This window comes from Tarenaya hassleriana, unplaced genomic scaffold (assembly GCF_000463585.1).
Source record: "Tarenaya hassleriana unplaced genomic scaffold, ASM46358v1 Cleome74, whole genome shotgun sequence".
NCBI lineage: Eukaryota > Viridiplantae > Streptophyta > Magnoliopsida > Brassicales > Cleomaceae > Tarenaya > Tarenaya hassleriana.
Window position 1 is genome coordinate 457,210 of NW_010969940.1, and position 14,780 is coordinate 471,989.

Genomic DNA, 14,780 nt, shown 5'->3' on the forward strand with positions numbered 1-14,780 from the left:
TTTTATTAATTATAAATAATTTTATTTTTAATATATATATATATATTTTTATATATATGTGAATTTATATATATATATATATTAATTTAAATACATGTAGATGAATATTTGGATATTTAATAATATTTTTGAATGATGAGTCAGCAGTTTTTTGATGAGTCAGCAGTTTTTTGCTGAGTCAGCAGTTGCGTTTATTTGATTTGGAAAAAATTTAAAAGTTTGGGTATTTATGTGGGAGTTTTGAAAAGTTCAGGTATTTATATGACAATTTTATAGTTCAGGTATTTATTTGGGATTTTTGTAAAAGTTCGGGTATTTTTATGCGATTACCCCTTAATTATATTTATTTTGGGTTTAGCCTTTAAAGTTTATAAAATTTATAGTCATTCTTGTACAAAATAAATATAACAAGAATTAACACGGTAATATATAGAAATCGCACATGGACCAAGTGGTTTAAATAAAGAATAATGCAATCAAATCATAGGATGATAAATGTTACAATTATATTCAAGTTAAATTTACAAACGTTTATTCAATAGGATGAGGTGGTTTCACTTTTTTTATTATTTTTATATTCAAGTTAAATTTACAAATGTTAATAACTCTAATATAAAAAGTCAAATATCATGATTTAAAAATCTAAATTTAAACTCAAATTGTTTAGATATCTGAAATCAAATAATTTTATTGGTAAGATCATATGGATTTTATTTTTAAATTATCCATAGATTTTGTGAAATTGTTTTAATATTCAGATGGATAATGTGAAACAGGTTTTTTAATATTTTCGGATTGGCAGTATGGTCTGTCATTTGTTAGAACATCTTGTCCGTGAGATACATATGTTTCGAAGTAATACTAAATTATTAAAGCAAATGAAGCAAAATAAATTCAGAAACGTTGTATGTAATTCAATTCGAGTTTATTGATTATGGTGAATAACAACCACCAAAATTAGGCATGGCAACATTTTAGAACAAATGAACTTTGTTCTGAGGATAAAACTTATGCATGGTAATACAATAGCTACTCTACTCTTTTGTTGGAGGATTGAGAGTCCGAGAGCAACCGTCTTTGAGAAGAGGACCAATGAAGGGCGTTACAGGGAACATTTGGGGCAAACAGCTCTCACTCACTGCCAAAAACTCTTTGCAACACGGGATGCCGATACTCCCAAACTGCCCTGAGAAAATCGACGTCGAGATTTGCAGCAAACAACCTGGAATGTTGAAGAGAGTCGACCAACATTTCGACAGATCAATAGGAAAACCCGAAATTTGTTGCGGTTGTTGCACCTCGGCCAAACTTGGTTTTACGAAATCAGTCATACATAAGGCTGCAAGTAGAACCACAACAAAAACTGCTCGAGATTTGTTTTCCATCTCTACGCAATTGAAGTAAAAGGCAAAGTCTTACTTTATAGATTTTAGAAGAAACAAATGTTTGGATTATGTGAGTATTTTAAGAACACATGCTATTTATAGGGTTAGATACTGAGACGATAGTTAATGAAAATGAGTTACAGTACACAAAATAGAACGGTTATTGTAAAAGAATACATACCTTTTAAAAAAAAAGAGAGAACGGTTATTATTATAACCCCAAATGAATGTTCGTCTCCCAGGCAGTCTTAACTCCCTTTGATATTTTTTTTTTTAAATTTGCTGTTGACTCAATGTTTTAACGTCTAATTAGTGTTGCCTTCCTTTCCACATGCATTGGAGATGTGGAGAAAAACATAGTTATAGAATTGTATTATTTAAGCCAATACAAGGATTCCACGCCGTGGTCGACTTTAGGGTTTATAAAAAAAATATATTACGGACTCTTTTTCCTTATTATATTGGGAGTAGGGTTCTTGAACACAAGCTCTATGTGTGGTGCATATACATATATGTGTGTATACATGTGACTGCGTCAAATATTACGGACCGCAGAAAGCGCATTATATATATATATATATATATGACTGCTTCGTCAAATATTATGGAACACAAGTCTTATTTATCCTAACATAGCCTGCAGGTTTCAATCACGCGACAAAAGGATCTAAGAGCAAACATTGGAGCATCACAAAAGGATGTTCACACAAGAGGTATGTATAGACACAGGAAAGGTTTGTCTCTAGACACACATCGAACAACAGTAAACAGCTTCAGACAAAACGGGTTAAATGGAGTTTCTTTGTTCCAGAGGAGACTGAGAAAAGATTTACTGGAGTTCCTTGTATGGGTGGTGATACTGTACTCGCTGCTCCGACACCAAATATCTACAAAGGATGACAGCAAATCTTAATCCTCCAAGCCGCTCTCTGACAACAAAATAAGATCCGGGAATTACCAGTACATCAATATAGAAGCTCTCTAGGAGAGCAATTGAGTAATATAGGAAGGAATTACCGTTTTTCGCTATCATTGGGAATCTTCAATCTCCGTGCCACCAGCAGAACTGGATCTGCGATTGGGTGTATTCTCTGAAGTGTCAACGCAAGGACTTGTTTCGAGCTGACCCGTCTGCTGCTCGGGTGAAGCCAATGTACCCAATGGTACTTCCTCTGGAACTCTCTGCTTAGTTATGTAACTCTCTGGAGTGCTGCATTTCGGAAGATTCCCTTTTCGTTCGGTTTCCATCTTTGAAGAAGCGGGAGATTCTGGTCCCTCCAGATGCTTCATCGACATTTCAAAAGGCCGATGAAAGAGAAGATGGGCCACGGTACGGTCTATGGGATTAGTCACTGTTTCTGTATCTGGCAACCCGGCATATCTACCACATGGAAACAGAGGAAGAGTTCGTTTTATAAACTCGTGCTACTTCATAGGTTATATTGTCAACATGTTATCTATCTTCCTTCATATACAGAAGGTCAAACATGGTCAACAATGAAGTTAGGAAGGGGTTTAAAACGAGCATATGCCGTTCACATAATTCATCAATCTTAGTTGCCATAAATAGAATGAACTAAGGAGTCCAATAGAGAGGCACACTGTGACAAATGCAGTATCCTCTGAATCTTTCTCTGAATATGAATGATTGAATGGTACAAGACTAATGAAACTGCAAAGATTTACTGACCTGTTGCTTTCTCTAGCTTCGTCTTTGGCAAATGGTTCTTGTTCATCGCAACTAGTTTTGTTAGTACGGGCTGTATCATCAGCATGATGTCTCTTAACTGCACTCCCAGCCAACCGGAATAAGCTGTCCCGTACGCAAAGTCTTATTCCCATGTCCAACTGCAGGTAAAATCAGAATATTAAGTTCACCTACGTAAACTGTAGCATCATGGCTGCAGCCAAATTCTGATATCTAATAGAGTACGATTCTAGCAAACATTTGGGTCAAACCTTTGCCACAACATCCTGAAGCCGGTAAAGAACTGAGAACTCTGCAGAATTATCATAGACAGCAGCAGCACCGTTACTGGAATCGTCCTGTTCCAAAGGTGAGTTAGGATCAAAAGAAGGCTGAGCAGCTATCTCTTCAAGATTAGTATTGCCAACAAGATGGAGTGGATTATCTCCACTGACAGGTTGATCAGCTCCAGGAACCTGATGACGAAACTGCTGCTGCTGTCTCTGAATGGCAAGCATTGCCTGCATTTGTTGTCTGCGTCTCAACTTTTCAACTTTTTCCTGAGGAGTCATGGTCAAAGGTCTTGCAGAGGCATTTCCCGTCTTGTTTACTGAGATAGCAGACACAGGGGAAATGTTGTAGGACAGATGCAGCAACTGAGTCTTAAGATCTGGAGACTGGATGGTTGAAAGTACAGGCGTCGCAGGAAATGGATTTGCAAGATTCCCAAAACCAGAAGCAGTCATGTACGGGTTTGGCATGTGCGGGTACTGAGAAATGTCAGACCCTTGAAGCTTTATCGGCGAATTCATAGCCATCGAAGAAGAACGCAGTGAAGAGGGTACCAGCTGATTTTCATGCTGTCCTGGTAAATTTCTGGATGGAGTCCAAGTACCATATATATCTTGAAAAGTTCTAGCCTCAGAAATCTCTAGCTTTTTTGGAAACTTCAACATCTTCTTTTGCTGATATGCCTGGACAAAAATAAGAAAACAAGATACAAGAGTTATTTCGTGAATCAACAAATAAAGAAATTCATATTTTATTGGATGGATCTAGACCAGATCACATGATGCTTTCCTAATACTACCCACAAGTCCAATGCATTGAAATTGCTGTTACTCCTACCTCATAATGCCCTTTTAGGGGAAGATCAACTTTAACATAGATCCAAATCCTGCAATCCCTACCTAAAAGTATCACTCTCGACATTGCAAGAAATTAAACCCACATCAGTCCAACTTCTCTGCACCTCCGCAAACAGCTTCATTAAAGAACGAACAGGCAGAGACTCCTATGGTAGACTATGGGAAAAAATAGGGTAGACTATTTGTGATAGCTGCTGCATGTCTATGATGATTCCAAGAAATGAAATGGCCATTAAAAAGTAAACCGATTGAGGGCATCACAATGTTTTCAGTCACACATTTCACAAAGCATTTACAATGGCTCGATCTGTCGAACTCTCCTCATAACAGATTATACCTCAAAGCTAACAGGAACAGAAGCCAGAAAAAAAAAACAAAAGAATTTGAAAAAGCATACCGTTGCAATACATCTACAGCGCTGGAAAGGTTTTCAATGCTGAAGATAGATTTTTGTTCTATAATTTTCACAAATATCTCAAAGTTTAAATGACGGTAAAGAATCATCGACCATTCAGCATATAAAGAAGGCGACCACTATCCGAAGACGGTGACTCAAAGCTCACAAGAACAAAAGGCGGAAAAAACGAAAGAACACTGAAACAGTATGATAAGTACTTCGGGGTTTACGTCAGAGGCAGGAAGAGAGGAAAGGAAGCAGTAAAGGGTGAAGGTCAAGAGGGAGGAGCTGAAGAAGTGGCTGAAGAAGGAGCTGGAGGAACAGAAGACAGGAGCTGAAGCAGGAAGAGACATCTACAGAGTAAGGTACGCGTTTGATTGTCTGTGTGTTTGTATATGTGGATAGTATATGTTGATTGTGTTTGTTTGTATAGGTGGTTAGTATATGTGAATGGACAGCTGTATAGTCTGTTATAGTTAGGTATGTGGTTAGCTGATAGTAGTTCTGTTAGGATGGGATTGTATAAATAGAGTAGAGGAGGGATTGAAGGGGTTTAGGCAATTTCTAGTGGAGAATTGTAAGGGGGAGAGAGTGGGGACCTCTCTCAAATCAAAGTCATCCAAGTTGTACCTGTTTTCGGAGATCAATAAAGCTGGGCAGTTCTTCTCCAGCTGTTGAATCCGAGGTCTGAACCATATCAAATTGGTATCAGAGCAAGTCTCATCAATGACGAAGAACAATGCGCAAAGAAAGGAGCAAGTGGAAGATAGAACCAGTGACATATGCGAGAAGATCGAAGAAACAATGGCGGAATTACAGAAACAATACGAAAAGATAGATGAATTGCAGAAGCAGTGTTCCAAAATGGAGTACCTGGAGAAACAATGCGCAAGGATAGATTCGATGGAGCTAATGCTATCGAAACTATGCCAAATGCTAGCTGGGAACCAGGATCGGCAGGAAACCGAGCAAAACGCGAGTCCACAACCGATAAATCATCAGCAGAGCTCGCAAGGGAATCGCGATGCAATTCCAGATGCGACATGCAATCCAGAGCCAGAAGAGGGAAGCGATCAAGTACAGGAAGGCGAACAAGAGGCGCGAAACGCGACACATCGAACAGAAAGAGATAATGACAAGTATCAACAAGAGCAATTCACAGGAAGCAGTAGTACACATTTCAAAAGGATCGAGATGCCGGTATTTGAGGGAGCGAATGTGAACGCATGGATCACAAGAGCTGAAAGGTATTTTTCAATGGGACAATGTTCAGAAAACGAGAAATTGAGATTAGCTGCTATGTGCATCGATGGACATGTATTGAGCTGATATGACTATCAGAATGGAAAGAAACCATTCAAGGACTGGGCAGACGTTAGAGAAAGGATAAGGAGAAGATTTGGTGGAAGGAAACTGGGCTCACCTTTCGACAGACTACTGTCATTAAGACAAACAGGTACGGTAGAAGAATACCTCTGTGAATTTGAAGAATTATTAGCTCAAGTACCTCATACTCCTGAAGAAATGGTAGAGAGTACATTCAAAAATGGATTGAAACCAGAAATACTGGAAATATTACAAATATTTCGACCTAAAGGCATGGAAGAAATCGTAGATGTAGCACTGAGTATTGAAGGCAGCAAGTTAAGTGCTGTGTGTGGAGGAAAAGGAGGATGTGATGGAAAAAATTGGAAGATGGGAAATATAGGTTCATCATTCAGAACAGTTTCAGTACCCACTGAAAACCAGAAGTACCAGAACCAATCATACAAGAGCAATTTTCAGGAACGAGGAAGACAGATCTGTGGAGGAAAAGGACCAAAAGAAGAGGGTGGGGTTCAAGAAAAGAAATCAACATTCAAAAGAATGTCTGATGCGGAATTTGAAGAGAAGAGGAAGAAAGGGCTGTGTTTCAGGTGTGATGAGAAGTTTTTTGTGGGACACAGATGCAAACAGAAAGAATTACAAGTAATCTTAGCTGAGGAAGTAATGGAAACAGGAGAGGAGTTGAAAGAGGAACAAGATAATGAAGAAGGAAACATGGAGGAGGAGGGAGAGTTTGCTGAGCTATCACTCAACTCAGTAGTGGGACTAACCTCACCAAAAACACTTAAGATCCGAGGATCAGTAGGAGATCAGGAGGTAGTAATATTGATTGACAGTGGAGCCACTCATAACTTCATATCATTGAAGTTAATGACAAAGCTAAAACTAAGGCCTGAAGGTAACACTCAATTTGGAGTATCCTTGGGAACAGGTATGAAGGTAAAAGGAAAAGGGGTTTGTAAGGCAGTACGTTTACAATTGCAGCATATAGAAGTAGTAGAAGATTTCTTACCATTGGAATTGGGAAGTGCTGATATGATTTTGGGAGTACAGTGGTTGCAGAAGCTGGGAAAAGTTCAAATGGATTTTCAGGATCTGGAGTTGAAGTTCAATTAGGGCACATCATGGATCACAGTAACAGGTGATCCAACTTTACATAACTCATTAGTAACATTGAGATCATTGATCAATAAGGGGTAGAGAACATCCAATAAATCTCAAAGAAGGAACAGGTCCAGTAAGTGTCAGACCTTATAGATACCCCCATGCACACAAAGAAGAGATTGAGAAGCTAGTGAAGGATATGTTGAAGGCAGGCATAGTGAGACCGAGCCAGAGCCCTTTTTCAAGTCCAGTGTTACTAGTTAAAAAGAAAGATGGTAGCTGGAGGTTTTGCATCGACTACAGAGCGCTGAACAAAGTCACAGTATTGGACAAATTTCCAATACCAATGATAGACCAACTGTTGGATGAACTATATGGAGCAAGGGTGTTTTCAAAGTTGGACTTGAGATCAGGCTATCATCAAATCAAAATGAAGGCAGAAGACATACCCAAGACAGCATTCAGAACACATGATGGGCACTATGAGTTTTTAGTAATGTCTTTTGGCCTTACTAATGCTCCAGCAACATTCCAAGCATTGATGAACGAGATTTTCGGACCATACCTCAGGAAGTTTGTGTTAGTATTTTTTGATGATATTCTGATATACAGTTGCTCACTAAGGGATCATGCAACACATCTACAGACGGTGCTAGCAGTGTTACAGAAACACAAGCTATACGCTAACAAAAAGAAGTGTGAGTTTGGGAGACAACAGGTAGACTATCTGGGTCATATAATTTCTCAGGAGGGAGTGTCTACAGACCTAGCTAAAACAGCAGCAATGCAAAAATGGCCAACCCAAGCAATGTGAAAGAATTAAGAGGTTTTATGGGGCTGACAGGGTATTACAGACGTTTTGTACAGAACTACGGCACAATAGCTTGTCCCTTGACAGATCTACTAAAGAAAGATGGGTTTAATTGGTCTGAAGATGCTTCGAGTGCATTTAGGAAACTAAAGCAAGCTATGACATCTGCTCCAGTTCTGGGATTACCAGATTTTCGTGAAGAGCTTGTGGTTGAAACGGATGCCTCGGGATTTGGCATCGGAGCAGTCCTAATGCAGAAGCATAGACCAATTGCCTTTTTTAGTCAGGCTCTGTCTGAAAGGGAGAGATTGAAACCAGTCTATGAGAGGGAATTAATGGCAGTGGTCCTCTCTATCCAGCGTTGGAGACACTACCTATTGGGTAGAAGTTTTCTGGTTTGCACAGACCAGAAAGCCTTAAAATTCCTACTGGAACAACGCGAGGTGAGTATGGAATACCAACCTTGGTTGACTAAACTACTGGGATACGATTTTCAAATTGTCTACAGGCCAGGAGTGGAGAATAAGGCAGCTGATGGCCTGTCCAGAATGCCACACAACGCAATTCTGGAACCAACATGCATGGGTTTAGCCATAACTATCCCAAGAAACATCCAACTGGTGGAAATCGAAAAAGAAATTAGACAAGACAAAGATTTAAAGGAGATCACTGACAAGCTGAAGGATGGGGAAACCAAAGTGGGAAAGTATCATTTGCTACAAGGGATGCTAAGATATAAAAACAGGTTAGTAGTTTCCAGACATTCAAGTTTCGTTCCTACAATTTTGGCTGAGTTCCATGACAGTAAGATGGGAGGTCATTCAGGGGTGTTGAGAACACTGAAGAGGATACAAGAGATTTTTCATTGGATGGGAATGAAGGCTGATATTAAGAAGTATGTAGCTGAATGTGCAGTCTGTCAAAGCCAAAAGTATTCCACTTTGGCTCCAACAGGACTATTGCAACCATTACCAATACCGAAACAAATTTGGGAGGACATTTCAATGGATTTCATTGAAGGTTTACCAAGATCAGCAGGTTATAATGTAGTGCTGGTAGTAGTTGATAGATTGAGCAAGTATGCTCATTTCATAGCCTTAAAACATCCGTTCTCAGCTATGGTGGTTGCTAAGGTTTTTGTTCAAGAGGTAGTTAAGCTACATGGGTTTTCAAAATCGATAGTTTCAGACAAGGACAAGATATTTCTCAGCAACTTTTGGTCGGAACTATTTCGGATAGCAGGTACAAAACTGAAGTTTAGCACAGCCTATCACCCACAAACAGATGGGCAAACAGAGGTATTAAACAGATGCTTGGAGACATATTTGAGGTGTTATGCTAATGCTCATCCCAGGAAATGGATTCAATTTCTGAGTTGATCAGAATTCTGGTACAACACTTCCTTCCACACAGCATTGCAGTCCACACCATTCCAGATTGTGTATGGAAGGGAGCCACCAACTTTATTGAAGTTCGAGGAGGGATCAACTTCAAATTTTGAATTGGAAAAAGCATTGAGGGAGAAAGATAGAATGATATTGGAGGTCAAGCAGAGACTTCAAGTAGCTCAACAGAGAATGAAAGTATCAGCTGATAAAGGAAGACGCGAGTTGACATTAACAGTTGGAGAGTGGGTATATTTGAAAATCAGATCCTATAGACAGAGTATATTAGCAGCAAGGGGTAATCAGAAGCTAGCTGCTCGGTATTATGGCCCTTTTCAAATAGAAGGCAGGATTGGAGAGGTAGTATATAAACTGAAGTTACCTAAGGGCTGTAACATTCATCCTGTGTTTCATATTTCACAGCTTAAAAAGGCTTTGGGAAGTAATCTACAACCAAACCAATTACCAAAGCAGTTGACAAGAGAGCTAGAACTACAAGTCCAGCCGAAAGACATCAAGGATTCCAGGTATACTAAAGAGGGTTGGTTGGAAGTTTTGGTTGAATGGCAGGACTTACCAGAACATGAAAATACGTGGGAAGTGGCTGAAGATTTCAACAAGCAATTTCCTAGTTTCCAGCTTGAGGACAAGCTGAGACAGAAAGGGGGGAGTATTGATAAGTACTTCAGGGTTTACGTCAGAGGCAGGGAGAGAGGAAAGGAAGCAGTAAAGGGTGAAGGTCAAGAGGGAGGAGCTGAAGAAGTGGCTGAAGAAGGAGATGGAGGAACAGAAGAGAGAAGCTGAAGCAGGAAGAGACATCTACAGAGTAAGGTACGCGTTTGATTGTCTGTGTGTTTGTATATGTGGATAGTATATGTTGATTGTGTTTGTTTGTATAGGTGGTTAGTATATGTGAATGGACAGCTTGTACGCGTTTGATTGTCTGTTATAGTTAGGTATGTGGTTAGCTGTTAGTAGTTCTGTTAGGATGGGATTGTAGAAATAGAGTAGAGGAGGGATTGAAGGGGTTTAGGCAATTTCTAGTGGAGAATTGTAAGGGGAAGAGAGTGGGGACCTCTCTCAAATCGAAGTCATCCAAGTTGTACCTGTTTTCGGAGATCAATAAAGCTGGGCAGTTCTTCTCCAGCTGTTGAATCCGAGGTCTGAACCATATCACAGTACTCATGTCAAATGCATTTATAGAACTGGAAAATTTTCAACTGAACCTAAATTTGGGTTCTGTGGTTTTCACAAATAGAAATAAGTCAGAATTTGCTTCAGAATCATCAACCATTCAGAATATAACGCAGGCTACCACTATCCAAAGTAGAAAGCAAAACAAGCAGCCTACTTATATTTAGTACCTGCTCCTCAGCTGCGGATTGACCTTTATGCCCAGGGCACTGTTCAGCCACTGAGGTTGCACATACCCTTCCGACATTTTGAGATGAAATAGTAACGGGTTTTCCACTCAATGAAAACTGCTGGTCAACTTGCTGCTCGAAGTCAGGTTTAATATATTCTATATTTTGGGAGTCCAAAATCGAGGGGAATGACTTCGATGGACTATTAGCTACATCTTTGGAAGAAGACCATAACTCATCGGCACTGCTGAGACTGCCATCGCCAAATATGGGGACATTATTGCTGCAAAATCATCACTTGTGAGGATATAGTGTCAGGCATAGACCAATGTGCATGAAAATAACAAATGCTGCTAATCCTGAAGATAGTTATTTACTTTGCCACGAAGAGATATGTATCTCACCTGAAGCAGGACAGATACAAATTAGAGCAAATACGTGATGCTACTTAGGTGGTGACCGGTGCACATGCAATCGCCACCAAACGCATCGCAAACGCCTACAATCGCCATGATTGCGATTGCGTTACCACCAGTCACCACCTTATACGTCTAGTTTTCTACAAAATAAAGCAACTTCACAGTTTAAACGAAGACTTCCACAAGAAATTAAGGAAAACTTTATTTCTTCAATATAGCAATCTTGAGATAAGGCTCCAGTAAAGATGAAAAAGAGAAAATATTCTTTCACGAGACTTTTCCACCATATTCATTTGCAATTTATTATCATTCATGGAGGTAAACTACTCAAGCATGTTCCACATTTTACTCCTTCAAGTACGCTAGCCAAAAACATACATTTCGGGAATGTTTTTTCAAGCCGCAATCAAAAGGTAGCAATAGAGGGGGAAAGGAATACATCATTGAAGAAACAGAGATGGCTTTACGTGGGAGGCAGATGTCTCGCTCATACTCAGAAGTAAAGCAGCAGTAGGATGGGAAAGGAATATATTGTTGCTAGATTACCTTGGTTTTCTATCAGGAAAGCTAATATTACGTTTCAGTTCTGCACTAGAAGGTACTGAAAATAAATTTTACCTGAACATTCGATCAAGATCGTCGAAGCTACCAATGTTGGCCCAGCTGTAGTCGACAAAATCACTTTGCTCTTTAGTATCATCAGTAATATGGAAAATATCAGTACCTTTTCCAAGTTCAGACATCTTCTCTGTGAAAAGGGAGAACATGATCCATTTAGATGATAATACAGCAAAACACACGAACAAAATTCATAATTTCAAACAACTCACCAACACTGGTTGAACTATGTTTGGCTGGTTCAGCTAAGCTATTTGAAACTTCAATCCCGCTGGACTCCTGATCAACTCTTGTGGGTTTAGATAACGATGGCTCAGGCCATGTGCTGAAACCATAGTCCGAGCTAGAAATCCCCTCATTAACGTTGTAGTTAGAACTGCTCTCCACCTTTTTCCCATGAAGGTCAATCTTAGCCCCAATAGTCTTCTGCTCAGCAGGTTTATGTATATTAGATTCTTCACTCCATTCCTTCCTGTTAAGTTGTAGTCCACTCCTTTCCTTCAAAGGCACAATATGGTCGTCTGCCTCACCGTCATCACCCCATATTATATTAGTAAGCTGAAATATTGTAAACCAAAGTACAATTGGCATCAGAAGCGAGCAGGTTTTAATATCTATACATGGCAAAAAGAATACGAAAAATTGAAGAAAAAGTATTGGCTGTACATGCTATCAGAACAGCTCACATATGTATCAAGAACTAGTTACATGCACAATAATACTTCATGATATTAGTCCGATAAATTTGAGACTTGACTATAACCACAAGACCGCGGCTGTAAACCCCAAATAGTGTACCAATGTTGCACAAAAAGCAAATATGATATACATGCTTGCATAGTCATTTTTTTCTTCCAAAACTGTGGCCCCTTTCCAAAGTCTTGTACACCAATAAGGGTTAATTGGTTTCCAAGCTTCCGGGTCAATTACTACAATACAACTTTTTTAAGGCTAACTACTCACCCGCCTCATCCATTGGAAGAGAATCTAGAATTGATTTTCTAACATCTTCTAATAAGTAATATTCCACAATTCACTCCCACTGTAACTTGCAAAGACATTCCTGACGTAAAACTGACATCCTATATATATTTGTTGATAACACTCTAATGAAAACCTCCTTGTGCTTGGTTGGACTGAAGAAAAAACATGAACTACAATAGAACGTATGAAATGCAACTCTTGAGAGACTACAAACCCTTCAGACAAATAATGTTCACCCAAACACCTAATACACTGACCAATGGAGAAGTAGAACCCCCCTGTTCATTAACAAACTGGTTTTTTCGACAAAAGCAGAAAGAGTCTAACAAATTTCAGCCAAACACACAGATTCTCCAAAAATTTCTCGTGAGGTAACAATTTTTTTAATCCAATGCACTCTTGTAAGCTCCAAGTTGTGGGACTGAAATAGACCTCCTCTTGTGTGCTCCAACAAATCCTAATCTCTATTGAGTTCCTCAGTTATTCATGAAAAAAAATTTCAGGACAAATAACATCATCATCCTATAGTCTCACCAACAGAGCTACCAACACATTGCCTCCCAAAAAGCCCAGTCAAGTAAACAATAAATTGACTTGTGACCAGCAGCTGAATGATACTATAGGCGCTGAAAAGAAATACTAGGAAGAAAGCGTTCCAGTGATGCCTGAAAATTCTACCTCTCATGTTTGGCAATTTAAGCAGGATGGCCTTCAGAAGCTAAATAATGAACAAACAAGTTATGAATGGAAGGCTTCCAAAACAACCATCTGATAAATGTCTCGCATCGGAAAAAGAGAGGGATTTGGGCCAATATATAGGGAAGGGTCAAACCTCCATTTTTAAGCTAGTTTTTATGATGGAGTTAGGGCCTAAACCTTATTAATTGGTATCAGAGCCTAACTCTCCACTTTCCGGTGGGCCTTTGACGGGCCGTTCTCCTCTGGATATGCAGGAGATGGACCGAGAAGCCGCCAGTGATTGAGAAGCCGCCAGCGATCAGATTTGTTCCAACGCCGTGGACGTCACTGTCTAAAAGGGGCGGTATTGATAAGTGTCCCACATCGGAAAAAGAGAGGGATTTGAGGCCAATATATAAGGAAGGGTCAAACAGCCACTCTTAAACTAGCTTTTGTGTATATGGAACCAATATCACCTCGGATGATGATTTTGGCATAAAATTTGTATGTGGATTCTATTGCTGCATTGTCTTCAACTCAGAAGAAACTCAAAGGGACAACAGGGATTGTGACGCCTAAAGAAGTCATTGAAAACTAAGCCCGTAAGAATTATTACTATTCCAGGGAAAACACGATAAGATGGCATTAGTCATTAGAGGATATCACAGCTCAAATACAAACAAGTAGGGGGGAAATGTGAAAAACAAATAAAGATTCGTTTGACCTCATGGATTTAGAGCCCAAGGCCATCATCATCACCAGGATCCTCTCTTTCAATTGTTTGCCTATAAGAACCCCGAAACCCGAGTTACATTGAAAGACAAAATTCGCATCCTCCCTTCTTATTCAAACACAGAATTTCAATGCATCTGCCAATAATCACCCTATCCGAGACAAAGTGCTCCCACTTATATGGTCAACAAACATAGACGCATGTCAGAGTTCTAATTTTTCTAACGTTCTAATGCTCTGGAGAGAACTGGACACTGAAATTCCCAGGTAAATACACGGCTGAACTAATAAATAATCTCCATTTCCCTTTGGCTCATTTCATATATCAGAACTATGGAATGGTCGTCCAAAGATCCCCACTTCCACATCTCTCTTTTCCCTTTGCTTTCCAGAGATTGATTAAATCAGTCTATACCCAGCAAACTGGTACAACTAAGACAACCCTTTTTCTTGTCTTCCCATTCAATATACATGTCAGTGCACACGTATACGATACATACATACAAAAACAGGGGTCATAATTGGGTAGTGATCAAGCAGGCAAAAGCAAAATCCCAGAGAAAAACTTCGTCTCATCACAACCACCATAAAACTCATAACCCAACCCCTCCGAGTTTCTAGGGAGAGATTAAGAAACCGAACGCCATCTTCATACAGACACAAGGATTGTACAGATTCTGCAGTAGCCGAATTCTTAACCCACAAAAAAAGAGAAGAGGGACTCCAACAAAAATGGCGAGAA

At 39.5% G+C, this 14,780-nt stretch overlaps 3 protein-coding genes across 8 annotated transcripts in view; 1 reads left to right on the forward strand and 2 right to left on the reverse strand.

The window, feature by feature from the left end:
* Positions 1 to 958: 958 nt before the first annotated feature.
* On the reverse strand, positions 959 to 1,418 carry LOC104801737. The gene has a single exon (XM_010525076.2). It carries the CDS (start codon positions 1,383 to 1,385, stop codon positions 1,035 to 1,037), a length of 351 nt encoding a protein of 116 aa, XP_010523378.1. The 5' UTR covers positions 1,386 to 1,418; the 3' UTR covers positions 959 to 1,034.
* A 567-nt stretch (positions 1,419 to 1,985) lies between these two features.
* The window catches only part of LOC104801739 (protein LNK2-like), a 13,407-nt gene continuing 612 nt past the window's right edge, over positions 1,986 to 14,780 (reverse strand). For 2 of the 5 annotated variants that reach the window (XM_010525078.1, XM_010525079.1), the window contains exons 3-11: positions 11,857 to 12,202; positions 11,645 to 11,774; positions 10,608 to 10,890; positions 10,350 to 10,406; positions 5,248 to 5,304; positions 3,345 to 4,046; positions 3,076 to 3,233; positions 2,403 to 2,766; positions 1,986 to 2,314 (exon numbers count right to left, since the gene is read on the reverse strand). In XM_010525078.1, the coding sequence (XP_010523380.1) occupies positions 2,415 to 2,766; positions 3,076 to 3,233; positions 3,345 to 4,046; positions 5,248 to 5,304; positions 10,350 to 10,406; positions 10,608 to 10,890; positions 11,645 to 11,774; positions 11,857 to 12,202 (2,085 nt within the window). In that variant the 3' untranslated portion in view covers positions 1,986 to 2,314; positions 2,403 to 2,414. The remainder of the gene's footprint in view (positions 2,315 to 2,402; positions 2,767 to 3,075; positions 3,234 to 3,344; positions 4,047 to 5,247; positions 5,305 to 10,349; positions 10,407 to 10,607; positions 10,891 to 11,644; positions 11,775 to 11,856; positions 12,203 to 14,780) is intronic. The other 3 variants (XM_010525080.1, XM_010525081.1, XM_010525082.1) reach the window with 3 other exon arrangements.
* Positions 5,593 to 8,461, forward strand: LOC104801738. Of its 2 annotated transcripts, XM_010525077.2 has the most exons (2): positions 5,593 to 6,624; positions 6,676 to 8,461. In XM_010525077.2, the coding sequence occupies exons 1-2, from the start codon at positions 6,142 to 6,144 to the stop codon at positions 7,057 to 7,059; spliced, it is 867 nt and encodes a 288-aa protein (XP_010523379.1). In that variant the 5' UTR covers positions 5,593 to 6,141; the 3' UTR covers positions 7,060 to 8,461. The 2 variants fall into 2 exon arrangements, with proteins under 2 accessions (XP_010523379.1, XP_019056647.1); XM_019201102.1 differs by having other exon boundaries at positions 5,593 to 8,461.

Bases quoted from the DNA above. Each gene is read 5' to 3' on its own strand.
- LOC104801737 (XM_010525076.2), bottom strand. From the start codon at position 1,385: ATGGAAAACAAATCTCGAGCAGTTTTTGTTGTGGTTCTACTTGCAGCC.
- LOC104801738 (XM_019201102.1), top strand. From the start codon at position 6,142: ATGGTAGAGAGTACATTCAAAAATGGATTGAAACCAGAAATACTGGAA.